We start from the raw sequence: 15,573 nt of genomic DNA, 5'->3' as shown, positions 1-15,573 counted from the left end.
CTTCAATTGGATTAATTAAAAAAAGAAAGCTCTCATATCCACTGGACAAAACGTTAGATGACAACATGACCGAGGACTCTAGTGATATGGGGTAACTTACTCCCTGTCAGAATGTAAATTGTACACCGAAAACTATCAGAATGAAGGTCCGCGTGACCATCCAAGAACGCACGCGTATATAGAAATGGCCACACGGGTTACAAAATCCAGTCTTGTACACGCGAAGTCACATGAACGCAAGCACACGTGACAAACACGTTAACATACGAACGCTTAAGCCCTTCGCGATTAACAACGCACACTTACGTTTGCGATCGCGCAAACTTAATAACACCCCGGTAATAAGGAGAACGTTTTAGCACTTATGAAGTTTCAAACGCTGTCTCAAACGCGAACCTACAAACGTCCGTTTTCGCGCGCTCATGAATCGGTCACGTCCGGAAATCATTACTCTCTGTCTTAATAACTTAGGTCCATACATTCAGTAGGACCAATCGAAAAATAAAGCTCATATCCACTGGACAACACGTTCCATAGCGACATCACCAGGAACTCTAGTGATATGGAAGATCTCACTCTCTTTTAGTATTTTAGTCGTGCACCAAAAATAACCTATTGACAGTGGGAAAGAAACCTGTCGGTTTTTTTTCTGTCTGGAATACCCGTTAATAATCGCAAAAGAATTCACTTGGACTTCTGCAGTTGCGTCAAAGACGAAGTATTTCGTTCTGGTCAGAAAATACATTTACATTTAATAATGATTTTAACTAACTAAGGTGGTAAAAGATAATAGGGAAACTAAGTTTCGGAACAATTAAATATCCTCTGATTTTTCCAATATGTATATTTTATTGACTGCTTATACAGCTAAAGATCAATACCAAAAAAGTTGTTCCATTACTGGTGACACTGAACTAATGATCGATTTGATAGTAATCAAATCGTACAATACCCAATTTGTCCACTCACTTCTCGTTTAAAAACATCGAACACTTTGCCATCATCATTTTTTGGTATCTTTCGTACCGCACTACAATCTGAACAACTCACATACCATAATAATTTCTATTTAAATGTCTGTGCATGAAAAAGGACCCAATGGAGCACGGCAGAGAATTGTCTCACCAACTGTTTTACATTAGCTATTTTACCAGTATAATTTATTGATTTGTTTGGCTTGTATTATGTTAGTTTGTTCTCATCTAAAATCCGGTACAAATGCGAATGATTGTTAATTGTCTTCAGCTAAATTCAAACGTTCTGTTTTTGAGCAACGTAGTGGTTTATTTTTTCGTTTTTCTTGTTATTGGGACGAGCAGGATTGGTAATTGGTAATCCTATTAAAACATGCTAAAACAACATTTTGTCTAAGTTTTGTTCATAAATCGATGGACACAAAGACGATCAAATCTATCATATGCTTTGCTTTCGCGTAGTTGCTGTTACATATTACAGAATTGTAGCAATACAATAGACATCTATTGTCGACAAACACGCTTTGTGGGCTTTTCAAATGCTCTTTAGGTATGTTAGTAGCAGCAACACATTGTCCAATCTACTTTGCGGGATTAAGTATACGGTTCAATATTTGTTGACTGTTGCTTCATATCATTCGTTTCTGCTGAAATTGTATTAATAAATTCTTTAGTTTTACCATTTAATAGGAAATAAACTTGTATGCATATCAAAATCTATCTAGTGCGTATCATAATTTGAACCAAACCAGAGCAATCGACGCCTGCTTGTTTATTTCCAAGAGAACTGTTTTGTGTTTTACAATCTACAACGTTACATTATACATTTTACACTTCTACCGTTTGACTTTGGTCTGCTTTCAAATGTTGCGGTGGATTACCGAATGAACACCGACCGTTTTCCGGATCATGTATGCTTCTGCACAATCTGCAGCCCAATCTTGTTTATATTTTTGAAAGTTGTAAAAAATATGAGGGCACACAATCGTTCGTGATGTGTTGTGAAACAAGCCTGTTGTTTAATACATGAACAAAACGAAAACAAAACATGAAGTACGACCGTCTCCATCTCTATTGACACACGTTCAAACCCATGCCAATGTACATAATTAGTAGGACTAGGAGCAGAATAATAACGTTAATTCAGCCGCGTGGTGGGCTATCTAAGTAAACATTAATTATGTTAATATGTCCAATGTCTTAGTTCGTTTGCCTAGTTCGGTATACTTTGTCCTTTAATATGCCATAGTTTTTGAACTGAAACGTTTTAGCAGAAATGTCATAAAAATGTGCCAGTAAATACTATTTGAAAAACATAGAAATTTGATGTGTAAATTGAACATTGACTTCACTAAGGGTAGTGTGTAAATTTTCCAAAAAACTTCAAAAGATAATTAGTTTAGATAGAACGCCATAACTGATAATACAACATAATCTACCCAGTTATTTGTTAACATACTTAGAACGATGCTCGGAAAGTAGTGGAAATAATATATATGTTTATTGGAAACTCAGAAAGCCTGCTGATCAGATCAACAGTAGTGGTACTCGGTTGATTGACAGCTTGGCAGATTAATATGCTAAACGAAAATGCCTAATACTACCTTCGACAGAGAAGTAATAAACCTTGTCAACATTTCGTCACGTTATTAGACCCTCTAGCACTAAGTTAGAGTAATTACCAGTAATATATTTAACAGAATTCAGTTGTCTGTAGAGCAGTACTGATGCACTTTGGGCTGTATTAAATATTTTATAAATTTGGTTCAACCAAATCGTAACTTCAAATGGTAGTGGAGAGTGGTGATAGATGAACCATTTTTCTTTTATAATATTTCTCTGTCTTTTTTTCTACGCAAGAATATCAAAGAACCAACGATACTTTACCTTTAAAAATGAAAAGTAACATTTCATCATAATTATTAGCATTTTTATATGCATTCCAAATGGTTCAAGTATCCATGCGGGTGGGGATTAGAGTGGCTCGCGGTTGTATAGTAAAACTTCAAAATGATTCAAACTAGCGGGAACACCACTTTTTGAGTTCCTTTTGTGGTCCCAAATGCCTGTGCAAAATTTGCTAGCGGATGGTTGCTTCCCGGGTTTGCGCATTGCGTTCAATTTTGCATGGGATTTTATATGGGAAAATTAATTATTTTGCATTTACGTTTAATGTCATATGTCGAGCCACTCTAGTGGGGATATTTAAACCACTTCATGAGAAAAGTTTAACCACAGATAGCAGACTTTTATGCTAGATTAAAATATGTTTAAGCGTTACAAATTTGTTGAATGAAAATTGATCATATTTATCCGCCCTCACCTTCAATATTCAGTGACGCTGCTAAAAATATCAAACGAACCAACTGCGCTTTCATTCAATACAGGTTTCCACTTGTCACAGATTACTGCAGGAAGATAACGTGCGACAACGAATCGGTTTCAAAGTAGGCCCTAGCACAGTGTAAGCGATAATGAATATTGTTGTACGATATTCCATTGAATGAATAACACTGGTTTTTGAATGATTTTTTTCTATTCGCCACGAGTCACATCAGGTTTATTCTCAATCATCAAAAACAGTTTCGATTATTTTTTACTCTGGCTACACGTTGTTTGACAACTGTATTCTGGCTGCATAGCATCAAACGCTGCACTACCTAGAAATGTTTGCTAGACTTGTTTAATTGCTTTGCTGGCAGCTGTAGGCGCTTACGCACGTTTTCAATATGAGCCTAAACGTCTGTTATCTGTTTTTCTGACTCGTAGAAACACTTAGAACCATATGAAAATTATTGTTCATTATTTTGTCATTTGTTTGTCTATGCAATATATTTAATTTATATGTTCTAGTATAAAATCCAAGATGAAAAATATCAATGGTGTTTCACCTATTCCCAAAAACTTTGATTATGTTTGAAGCTATCGCAAACGCGTGTGAAATTAGGTTACTGATTAACTACACATATAAGGTATGCACAAAAATCGCTAGAACGTGACATTATATCCTTAGTGGTTTTTCTATTCTCGTGATTCATCAAACCCCACTCTCCCCTATATCAAATAGCACCACGAACGATTGAAAGCGAACATAAATCGCATCAGGAATAGCATTTCAATTATTCTAAGAAATAAAATACTTCGTGTTTATCTGTCGTATATAAAATCTTCATTGATATCTATCAACAAACTCGTCCTAGTCGCTTCCCCTCAAGTAAAAATAACACAATCAATCAATCAAAAGTTAAACTATTCAGCTAACTACATCTCTACATAATAATCGTCTCCCGTTGATCTTCCGTTCGCATACCCACTCATTCAACTTCGCACAAATACTTCCAATCACTCTTTAACGCGTAACCCACTCACTCGACAGCAACGTGATGCTTGCACTGGCAGTACAGGTTTCGCAAAGGCGAATCAGAACCATTGACATAGCTTTCTAACAAGCTACTGGACGCCGCCTGCAGACCATAATGCCGTACCTGACCCACGCGATTGTTCATCTTGTTAGACGAGATATCCATCACATTACCGCCGTCGCCGTTACCCGTCGTAAGCGAACAGATCGACGCCAGGGAGGACGTCAGCGAGGAGGTCCTTCCCAACTGGGAGAAATCGTGTAGCGGTTTTCGCAGCTTATCGCCGTTACTTTCAACGGTACCGCTATTAGAAACATAGCAACCGTGACCGATCTGTCCTTGCAGGTCACGATTACCATTACTTACATTAAATATTATACGACGACCATCACAGCCTGCCAGTGGGGAAAATTGTTGTTCACACGAGTTTATACTACCGCTACGGTTGGTTTTCTTGATAAAGGATAACGACGAAGACGACGGGTGACGTGTTGAATGGTGCAAGGAAGAGGAAGAAGTACAAATCTGATGCTGCAGGGAAACGTGCGGCTTGATACTGCTACTGCCCAACGTCAGCTGTCAGACGGTTATATTTGGCAAGCCACTACCGTCCGTGTCCGCTGTGGCTGATGTCAGATTGGCTTGGTCCAAAAGAGATCCTGCAAGAAGAAAAGAAACCGTTTGAGATACTCAACGCCTTTAGATTTGAGGTGTTGTTTTTTTAGATAATAGTCCTACCTGTTTCTACATCATTCCCAACTCTGGAGTTTCTTTGGCGACATAAATATGGGGACGGCGTTGGTGACGATGGTTGGTTCTGAAAAGAAAACAAGAACGAGAATAGAGTTTATTCTACTTGAAGGGTTGGCACAGTATTATCACCATGATGCGACGATGTTTTCTGTGGAGAGTTATACATGTTATAGTGACCGAACATGTTGTACTTTAAGGGAGTAGGTACGATCAAGAATGCTCCAAAGATCTTAAATTCCTTTTTTCTTATTCCCGCAGATGCGCCCCCAGAACGGTCTCCGGGCCGGTTGGCAACGATTATCGAAGTACTATTCCCGTCTCGAGCCACACGCCCCTGGCCACCTGCACTACGAGACAGTGCGGCCGAAATGGTGGCTCCAGTGACGAATGAAGAGTGGCTAAATCCCTAGCAATGAACAAAGCTCCAGGGCCGGATGGAGTTCCAAACATCGCTCTCAAGGCAGCGATCATAGCGAACCCGAACATGTTCAGGCTAGCTATGCAGAGATGCCTTGACGAGTGCCGTTTCCCCGATAGATGGAAAAGGCAGAAATTGGTGCCGTTGCCGAAGCCCGGGAAACCGCCAGGCGACCCATCGGCGTACATACCAATCTGTCTGATCGACACGACTGACAAACTGCTTGAGAGGATCATCCTCAACAGGCTAACCCCGTACGCGGAAGGTACGGACGGCCTGTCAAGCAACCAGTTTGGCTTTCAGAAGGGTTAGTCCACAGTGGACGCTCTCAACTCAGTGATAAATACTGCCGAGATAGCGATCCAACGGAAAAGGCGAGGCATTCGATACTGTGCGTTAGTGACACTTGACATGAAGAACGCATTCAACAGCGCAAGCTGGGATGCCATCGCGCTCTCGTTACACCGGCTTAGCCTACCGGTGGGTCTGTACCGGATCCTGGAATGTTACTTCCAGAACCGCTTACTGCTATACGAGACCGATGCCGGTCAGAAAAGGGTTCCGATTACCGCCGGAGTCCCGCAGGGCTCGATCCTAGGCCCGGTGCTATGGAACCTCATGTATGACGGGGTTCTGAGACTGAAGTTCCCTCCGACGTAACCTTGGAGGTCTACGGGGAGTCAATCCCTGAGGTAGAACTAACCGCAGAACACGCGATCAACACGGTGGAGGAATGGATGAGCGCGAGAGGCCTGGAGCTCGCTCATCATAAGACGGAGGTAGTTATCGTCAACAACCGCAAGTCGGCACAACATGCAGTTATCCATGTGGGAGAAGTCGCGATCACTTCACAGCGAAATCTGAAGTCTCTCGGAGTCATTATAGACGACAAGCTGACCTTCGGCAGCCATGTCGACTATACATGCAAGAGAGCGTCAACTGCTGTTGCGGCTCTATCGAGGATGATGTCCAACAGCTCTAAGGTGTGCGCCAGTAGACGTAGGTTAATGCGGCCCGTCATGGTCAAGAGCACTGAGGGTAACCAGTTACCTACAGAAGCTGGAGAGCACCTACCGCGTGATGTGCCTCAGAGTGATATCTGCCTACCGCACGGTATCACACGATGCATCCTGCGTGATAGCGAGCATGATGCCAGTCGGCCTCGTCATTCGGGAAGATGAGGAGTGTTTTGAGCTACGTGGAAATAGAGGAGCCCGCGAGCGCACCAGGGTGACCTCGGTCGCCAGATGGCAGCGTGAGTGGGACAACTCCTCGAAAGGTAGGTGGACCTACCGGCTGATACCTAACATATCAAGCTGGGTGGGAAGACCCCATGGGGAAGTTCACTTCCACCTGACACAATTCCTGTCAGGTCATGGCTGTTTCTGATAGTACCTCCACAGGTTCGGGCACGCGGAGGTCCCAGCCTGCCCGGACTGCCCAGGTGTAGACGAAACTGACGAACACATACTGTTCGTATGTCATCGGTTCGACGTCGAAAGAAGAGCAATGCTTGACGTCTATGGCTGGGACACAACCCCTGATACCCTTATTCAGCGGATGTGTCAATCGGTGGAGAAGTGGAACGCAGTCTCGGCTGCTACGCCAGATTGCCTGTAGGCTATAGGTAATCTGGCGAACCGAGCAACAGACGACGAGCACGGCTAACTAGTGATTGGTTAGTTGGAGCGAAAAAGGCCAAGCGCAAAAAAGGGAGTGAATGGTCTGTTCATGCTGAGGCAGGTTTGGCGCAGCGACTGGCAACCGCGTAAGGGGTAAACCCAGCCACCCCGAAGCAAAACAGAAGAGTGAGTGTATAGGCGTATAAGTGGACTGCCTCATGCCAAGACGGGAGGGTCGTATCGTAGTATGTTGGGACTTAGCTATCGATGCCTCATGGCGTGGCAGAGGAGTGAAAGGGTGAGCATCCAAATCAGTCTCACACGGCATGTTAAGGGTGAGCACAAAAGTCAGCCTCACATGGTATGGCAGAAGTGGGGCCTAAGAAAAATGTCCCACATGGGATGCCAGGGGGAGTGACAGAGGTACAATAGAGTGGCACGATCGAGAGTGAATCAGGTGATAGGGTGAGCACCCAAGTCAGCCTCACATGGTATGGGTGAGGCGAACACAAAAGTAAGCCTAGCAAGGAACGAAAAAGGTGAGCACAAAAGTCAGCCTCATGTGGAGTGTTTGAGAGTGAATCAAGGTGCGATAGAGAGAGCACCCAAGTAAGCCTCATACAGGACGTATGAACGAGTGAGTGAGAGTGAATGAGTACATTAAGTACAGCCATCCCCCCAGAAGTAATACCGAGAGGTAGTTCCTGGGAGGAACGATGGCGGAGCCCAATGGAGTTTAGTCGGTATTAATGGCAGTGTCACCATTCGAGCCCGACACGCCCCCAGTGCACCTCGTGCGGTAGCTTGGACCCTACCAGTAGCACGTGTACTGGGCTAAGACGTAAAGGTCTTCTCCATTGTAAAAAAAGTCAGACCGGACTAAGTGCCAAAATATTGATTTTGAGATAAATGGGTTTAATGTTTGAATCGCAGCATCTTCTACGTTATAATTTAAAAATATTTGTTGCCATAATTCTTTTTTATGGTTACATATTTCAAGTCATGTGTAAGCTATTTTTCGACATAGTCACCATCCCTCTCGATGCAAGTGGTGAGCCGCGGGATCAATTTTTTGATGCCTGCCTCAAGGAAGTCTCCCGCCAGATTTTTCGCCTACTTCTTCCACCTTCCCTTTCACCTCCTTGTTCGATGAAAACTTGTTCCCAGCCATGTGCAACCTAAGGGAGGGAAAGAGAGGGAAATCTGAAGGAGTCAGGTCATGGGAATACGATGGGTGGTTCAAAACTTCCCATCCAAAAGAGTCCAGAAGCAGCTTCGTGGCGTTGGCTGTGTGGGATCCGACATTCTCGTGCAAGAGGCAGACTTCCTTCGTCAGCATGCCCTTCCTTTTATTCTGAATCTCCCTTTAAATTTTTTTTAGCGTATCACAGTATCTTACCGCGTTGATAGTCTCCTCGTGAGGCAGATATGCCTATTGCCTTATGGTCCCAAAACGCGAATGCCATGATTTTTTTGGCTGAAATTGTGGTTTTGAGTTTCTTGGTGGAGGGTTACAAGGTCTGACGCCATTATTGAGACTGCCTATCAGTTTCAGGCGTGTAGTGGACAACCCAAGTTTCGTCTACAGTAACAACAGAGTAGAGAAAATCATCGCCTTCGAGTTCATAGCTTTCCAAAAACTTGCGAGTGACGGCGCGAATATCGTACTTGGCGGGAGATACGATCGATATTTTTTCGCGAGAGATGCTACTGTGTCGAGAGTTTTCAATTTGGTCTCGTTTTGAAGGGGATGGGTCAGGCTACGACGCAGTTTTGCCAACATGTCGAAAAAGTATTCACTACAGCTATGAGTGAACCAGTGCTTTTGCATTCTGGACGTGCCTCGTAGGTTACTTGGTGAACAAATAAAACATACTACCTATTTTACCACTGAATTTCTTAGTGACAGAGCGCGTTGCGGGTATTTTTGGGAAAACCCTAAAGGGAATTTGATTGACTAGTCTCCTTGGCGATTCATTTGTTAGCTGCGCATTGTCACAAATTTCGAAAATCTTTGGTTTTCAGCTATTCAGCAAACGGTAAATTTTCTAAGTATTTGTTATATTCTGCGAATATGGAAATGAAATAAAACTGATTAATGAAAATCTTATGCAAACCTCTAGTCGTTCGAGAATAGTTTCGTCGTCAGAAAAAGGATAGAATAAACATGCGATGTGCTTCTGTATTGGTTGTTTTAGCTTTGGCTCGCGTGTTTTCGCAGCATAGGGTTGCTATGCATTATTTTCTAAGCAAACAGAATGCATACCTACCAACTGAAGAAAGGTTTCTTTTAAATGGTGAATGAACGGTTCGTGGTGCGATTTTTCCATACTTGGTTGTGAGTAGATCAGTTACACAGCAAAGATCGGTCAGTGGGCTAGCAACGGGAGCTGAAGAGAAAAAAGTCGGAGAAAATCGGGATATCGTTGTCTGGAGAAATTTCACCGCCGATGATCTCTCCGTCGGAGTGGCTGAAAGCCGAATGGTTTGTGGGAATGGGCATATATATCGGGAGAAAAACGACGACCCGGTAAAGATGATTCTTGAGCACAGCGAGCGCGGTAGACCGACCAGATAGAGGACGACCTGCGGACCCTTCGAAGACTGCGAGGCTGGCGACAAGCAGCAATGGACCGAGTGGAGTGGAGACGGCTTCTGCATACTGCAAGAGACAACAAGGCACTAGCCTGAACGGTAAAGTAAGCAATCGCGAGAAATACCGCCATCGAGAAATTCTCAACCTCAGCTAGCAGATAAATGAGCGAGTAGTAACAAGAAGAATAAGAAACTCTGCGAAGGTGGTTGTAAAGATGTGTAAATCATTATGGTCGACACGTTCGGGTCGCTCGTTTCTCAACAGGTGACAATATTTACAGCAAGTCAGATATACCGTGAAGGTTGGACAGTAAGCAAAAAAGTAGCAATGGAATAAAACATGAACGATCAACAAAAAATAGAAAGAGCAAGGGCACAGTCCATACTTAAGTAATACCCAACGGTTGCCCTGGATGGATGAGGATTGCGAGATACAAGAGGTTTTAGTTTAGTCGGTAGGATTAACTACTATAAGCCAATCCAATACTACCACGAGTCAGCAAGCAGCGGTCTGAGTTGAAGAATCCTTCTCTATCACAGAAATGTATCCAATTTGTTGAGCTGAGTTGATTTGTACACAAGAGTTGGCCCTCCAGGGCTCGGAAAAAATCTTCAAAGTTTGAGGGTTTTATTGCTTTCTTTAATAAGAAACGTAAAAAAATCAAAACCACCGACCCCCGCCCCCCTTGATAATTTTCTGCGCACGGGCCTGACTCCGCTTCTTCACATCTTGCGAGCAGCTACCGTTAATGACATTTATTCGTCTTGCTAGAAATCTGCGAACATGTTTCCAGTCCATAAAAGGGATATAAACGAAATGTCGTGGAATTTCTTAATTAAGTACTGTCTCGAAATTGTTCAAGTTGGTGTTCAAGGAACATTTTCAGTGTCTCTGCAAACAGTATCTAAGCGACGATCAACATGGCTCCACGTCTGGACGTTCGATATCGAATAACCTGCTGTGCCTAAGATACTATAGAGCATAGAGTATGAAAAATCTCGCTCAAAGCGTTATTACTTGCAGCAATATGTGTGCCGCTTTTGATAAAGTAAACCATATAATCGCTAAAATGGAGAGATATCCCAAAGAAGTCACTTAGAACCGTTGATGTTTTTACTTTACTTCAATGAAATTCTGAAGAGTCAACGCTTGTCCTTTGCAGACGATCGAAATATATGTTATCTCATCCACTCAACTGATTGATTTCAGATTGCTCCAACTACAAATTGAACACTTCGCTGATTGGTATAACAAGAACCGCATGTGTGTCCGAAAAAGGGCTCGAGAATATCATTCCCACTAAAACACTCGGTTTGTTTTAACCACTTTCTACTAGATGCAGAAATTAAACGCGTAGGTCACGTGAAGGATCTAGGAATAATATCAAATTCCACCTTGTGTTAAAACAGCAAGCACCTCTCCTATACAGTTAGCAAAGCATCTCGAAAGCTGGAATGCATCTTTCACGGAGGAAAAATTGTTCCCAAAATCGTGAATAAAGTGCCATGAATTCTGGAACAATCACATTTTTACGTTACGAAAACACGACCATGAACAAAAATCATTGCTTTTATAATTATGTTCGGTTTCTCTTCAGTAACGCCCGCATAACGCTTTCATTAGTCGAAAGATTTGTTTTTGTTTTGTGAACTTCAGTCACGGCTTCCGCCAAGTTATTTCTAATTCGATTCTCAGTACGCGAACTGGATCACAACTTTATGAACATTATTCGCAAATCCAAAGGTGATTTTTTCATGGATTTAGAAACATTAGTTCACAAAATCAAAATATTTTGGCTATTTTCTCGTGAACTATTTCATGAAATTCGGAATTAATTTCATGAATCCATTCAATCCTCGTGAACTAATTCATGATCCCTAATATATTAGTCACGATGCAATATCCATGCTTGTGAAATGGTTCACAAAATCATCAAATATTCATGAATTCTTGAACTGGTTCATGATTCCTGATATATTAGCTACGATCCAATATCCGTGCTCGTGAAAAAGTTCACGAAATCATGAAATTTTATTCATGTATTCGTGAACCGATTCATTTCATGATACCTAGTATAATAGTCACAACTTACCATTCGTTTTCGTGAAATAGTTCACGAAATCATTACATATTATTCATGTATTCGTGAACTAGTTCATGATTTCTAACATATTAGTCACGATCCAATATCCGTACTCGTGAAATAGTTCACGAGATCATGAAATATTATTCATGTTTTCGTGAACTGGTTCATGATTCCTAATATACTAATAATAGTTACGATCTAATATCCGTGCTCGTGAAAAAGTTCACGAATTCATAAAATATTATTCATATATTCGTGACCTGGTTCATGGTTCCTAGTACATGATTTACGATCTATCTAGTATCTTTTTGCGTCCTTGTATTATTTAGAAGACATCCCTAATCATTTACAACTTCATGCAACATGGTAATGAAATTTTTACGTGAACTCTTTCATAAAATTTGGAGCATTATTCGTAGAATCATTTTTGTTCCATGCACTTTTTTGAAATACCCAGCTACTAGCGACCATTAATAGGTACGAGCAGTAGATATAAAAAAACTATAAGGACCTCGAACATCGTTATTCATTTGATGAGCTCCATTGTGATGTCCGGACAGAAAACGAAAACTGCACTGAGAACCCCAAATAGTGTGCGTGATATAGTTCACTGAGCCAGATATCGCGAATGAATCTTTTTTCAATGATCCAGTTCATATTGTCACGTTATTCCGAGTTGGTAAGCAAAAAATAATAGATTACGATAATGCGAAGAAAATTTACGAATACCATGATAAAACTGCTGATATCATTATCATTAGTTACATTACTCTTTGAAAGTAAGCTCTAAAATAAAATATCATGACAACATGAACAGAAAATACAAAAATTGTGACCAAAATTCTGAAATTATGAACACGAATCACACAACTAGTGACGAAAAATCCCCTAATCCCCGTTCCCTAATCGGCCCTAATTACCACATCCGGAACCACTCCGGATTCCGTTGGGGTAATAGACTATTCTGGGACCAAGCGAAACAACTATTGTGAACAACTTGGTGACTCAAAATCCTAAGGCCCACCTGGACAGTATCTGACAAAGCTCCCGAACAATGTGGCCACCCACCGACCCGAAGCAAACCCTAGCACGCGACGTATCAAACTTCATGGCTCCTCAGAACGAGCTCATTGATGGCCATGTCAATACTATCCGTCCTGTCCGGAACCACCTGGCCACGTTCCGTACCAAGTACCCCGGGAAAGACAGCCACCTACCGATCCGAACCAAACCCTACCCTGCGACGTATCAAACTTTACGACCCTTCAGCGCGAGTCCACTGATGACCACGTCCACATCATCTTCCCTACTTGGAACCATCTGGTCATGCTCCGGACCAGGTGCACTGGAAACGGTGGCCACCCACCGACCCGAACCAAACCCTACAATGTGACGTATCAAACTTCACGGCTCTCCAGCACGAGTCCACTAGTGGCCATGCCAATATTATCTTCCCCGTTAGGAACCACCTGGCTATGTTCCGGACCAGGAGCCCTGGAAAAGATGGCCACTTACCGACCTGAGCCAAACCCAGTCATGTGACATATCAAACCTCACAACTCCTCAGCACGAGTTCATTGCTGACCAGATCAAGCCTGTCTTCTTCACGTTCCGGATCAGATGCACTGGGAAAAGTGGCCACTTACCTACCTAAACAAAATCCCACCATGCAACGTATCGAACTTCATGATTGTTCAGCACTAGTTCATTGGTGACCAGGAACGATATTCGACCGTGACAGAAATATCGAAAATTCTCCCCGATAAGCTCCGGTTGGTGGTAAATAGTTTGAAGCAGGCAAATAATATTACTGGGTACGAAAGAGTACACAGTATATGTACCAACAAATCGGGTGGAAAACTGTGGGATCGGTTCCGATTCGAGTTTGAATTGCGCGAATCTGCTGACACACGGGGTTGGTTGTTTTGAAGACCCCATGCTTCAGGCAGTGAAGATACTGGAGTCAGAAAACGTATCAAACGCATTCAGTATCAGTCGCAGCTGATATATGTCAACTCTAGACCTTTTATTCAAAACCTCATATCTAAAATGAGTGACTCTCTTTGTTTACTTTCTCTTCTGTTAATAATTCGGTCGCTTTAATATTTATCCCATAATATGCTAGTCAAAATCACCGTCTTTCGATCTGTACTGTAAAATAAGTAAAAAGTGCTATAGTGACGCCGTAAAAATCGAAAGAGAAAGTAAACAAAGAGAGTCACTCATTGTAGATATGTCTTTTTGAAAAAAAAAAAAAGCTCAAGAACTCAGATTCCTATCGGGTACCTTGGCAGAGTCTGCAGAGTCGTTGTAAAAGTTAGAAGGTGTCTCTTCAAGACTCTCCTAAAATAGCTGTTCGAGGAAGTACTGGTGCAAAACCGAAGCAAGTAGCTCCTGTTCTCAGAAATCTGAGCTTGGAAAATGTGTTCCCAGCACTTCCTAGGACATCAAAAATCCCAAGCTTTTTCTCATATCTCAGCCAGAGAAAGAAATCAACGCTGGATTAATAAAATCATCTGATTGGACCGTATTTTAGCAACTTTTAATTTTTCTAACCATCTTAAAAGTAGCCTAAGCTTTCTCCCCGCAGTGAAAACATTCTTGATGCAGTTGACTGCAAAATGGCCCCTCCTTTCAGCGATTGTATCCTTCGATGGCTAATTCATCGAACGAATTCGCGGATTTGATCAGTGTTCTACAGTGGAATTGCGGAAGCATTATCCCGAAAATCGATTTTTTTAAACTGAAATGTGATGCATTTGCATTATGCGAAACATGGCTTACTTCAGAAATAGATCGGAGATGACGCAAACGGAGAACTACTTTTGGGAATCAAAGAGTGCTATTCTTCCAATCGAATCAACCTCCCCTCGACATCAGGCATTGAAGTTGTTGCTTGCCAAACTCGAATTAAGGGGTTATATACAAAGTTGTGGCGAAAAAGTGAGCTAAGTTCGTGATTTTTTTAAAGTGCTTTATTCAAATTTTATTTGAAAAAGCAAAAGACAGTTCGTTGGTAGTACTACCGAAGATAGAAAAACCAATTTGAATATAAAGAAATACTCCAGCTTGTCGGAGTTATGGCCCATCTCTCGAAGAGTGTTTTTTTTGGCAGAGGTTTGCGGTGAACGCTCTCCAAGCTCAACTGAAATCCAAAAACTAAAAAGATTATTAAAGAAAAATGTATTGTGGTGTACTTGAACGGATCGGTTTCTCAATAGAAAATTTTTTCTTGCAAAAGAAGCATGTTGACCAAAAAATTTAGTTTTTTCGAGTTCCAAATTTTAAACAAAAATTCATTGCGAAGAATCGAAATTTTTTTTTCATGTACACGAGAATGTAAATACAAACAATTCAAAAAAAAAATTATGAAGATCGGACGCATAATTTTTGAGATATCACGTTCACCGCAACGGTACTTTTCAAAAAATTTCATTCCGAGATAATTGCGTTTAAAGTTTTGTGTTAACTTCATTCGTGGAAGAACCAGCTCGCTGCAAATGGCTGTAATTTGAAATCTAATGCTCCGATCTGGATGAAATTTCGCACAGATACTTTCTAAAGTATGTACTTTTAGAATATTCAATATATTTTCCGATTTTTTGAGTTTCAACTTTGTATATAACCCCATAAGGTTGGGAAGGGGAGTAAGGGTTTCAGCGTGGAAAAAAGGTTTTTTCGAATTTTTTTAGCGTGAAGCGAATTGATTAAAACTTTTCTACATTATAGTGTATCATTTCAATAACATTTTGTAATGTTTCT

The 15,573-nt window shown here is 41.6% G+C and overlaps 1 protein-coding gene across 4 annotated transcripts in view; it reads right to left on the bottom strand.

Moving 5' to 3' along the window:
• Window positions 1-829: 829 nt before the first annotated feature.
• LOC131693362 (proton-coupled zinc antiporter SLC30A1-like) overlaps window positions 830-15,573 on the bottom strand; it is a 61,449-nt gene continuing 46,705 nt past the window's right edge. For all 4 annotated transcript variants that reach the window (XM_058981112.1, XM_058981109.1, XM_058981113.1 and 1 more), the window contains 2 exons: window positions 5,075-5,153; window positions 830-4,995 (listed from right to left, as the gene is read on the bottom strand). In XM_058981112.1, coding sequence (XP_058837095.1) covers window positions 4,916-4,995; window positions 5,075-5,153 — 159 coding nt within the window. In that variant the 3' untranslated portion in view covers window positions 830-4,915. The remainder of the gene's footprint in view (window positions 4,996-5,074; window positions 5,154-15,573) is intronic.

Source organism: Topomyia yanbarensis, chromosome 3, assembly GCF_030247195.1.
Source record: "Topomyia yanbarensis strain Yona2022 chromosome 3, ASM3024719v1, whole genome shotgun sequence".
Lineage (NCBI taxonomy): Eukaryota > Metazoa > Arthropoda > Insecta > Diptera > Culicidae > Topomyia > Topomyia yanbarensis.
This window is presented reverse-complemented; position numbering and strand designations above follow the sequence as displayed.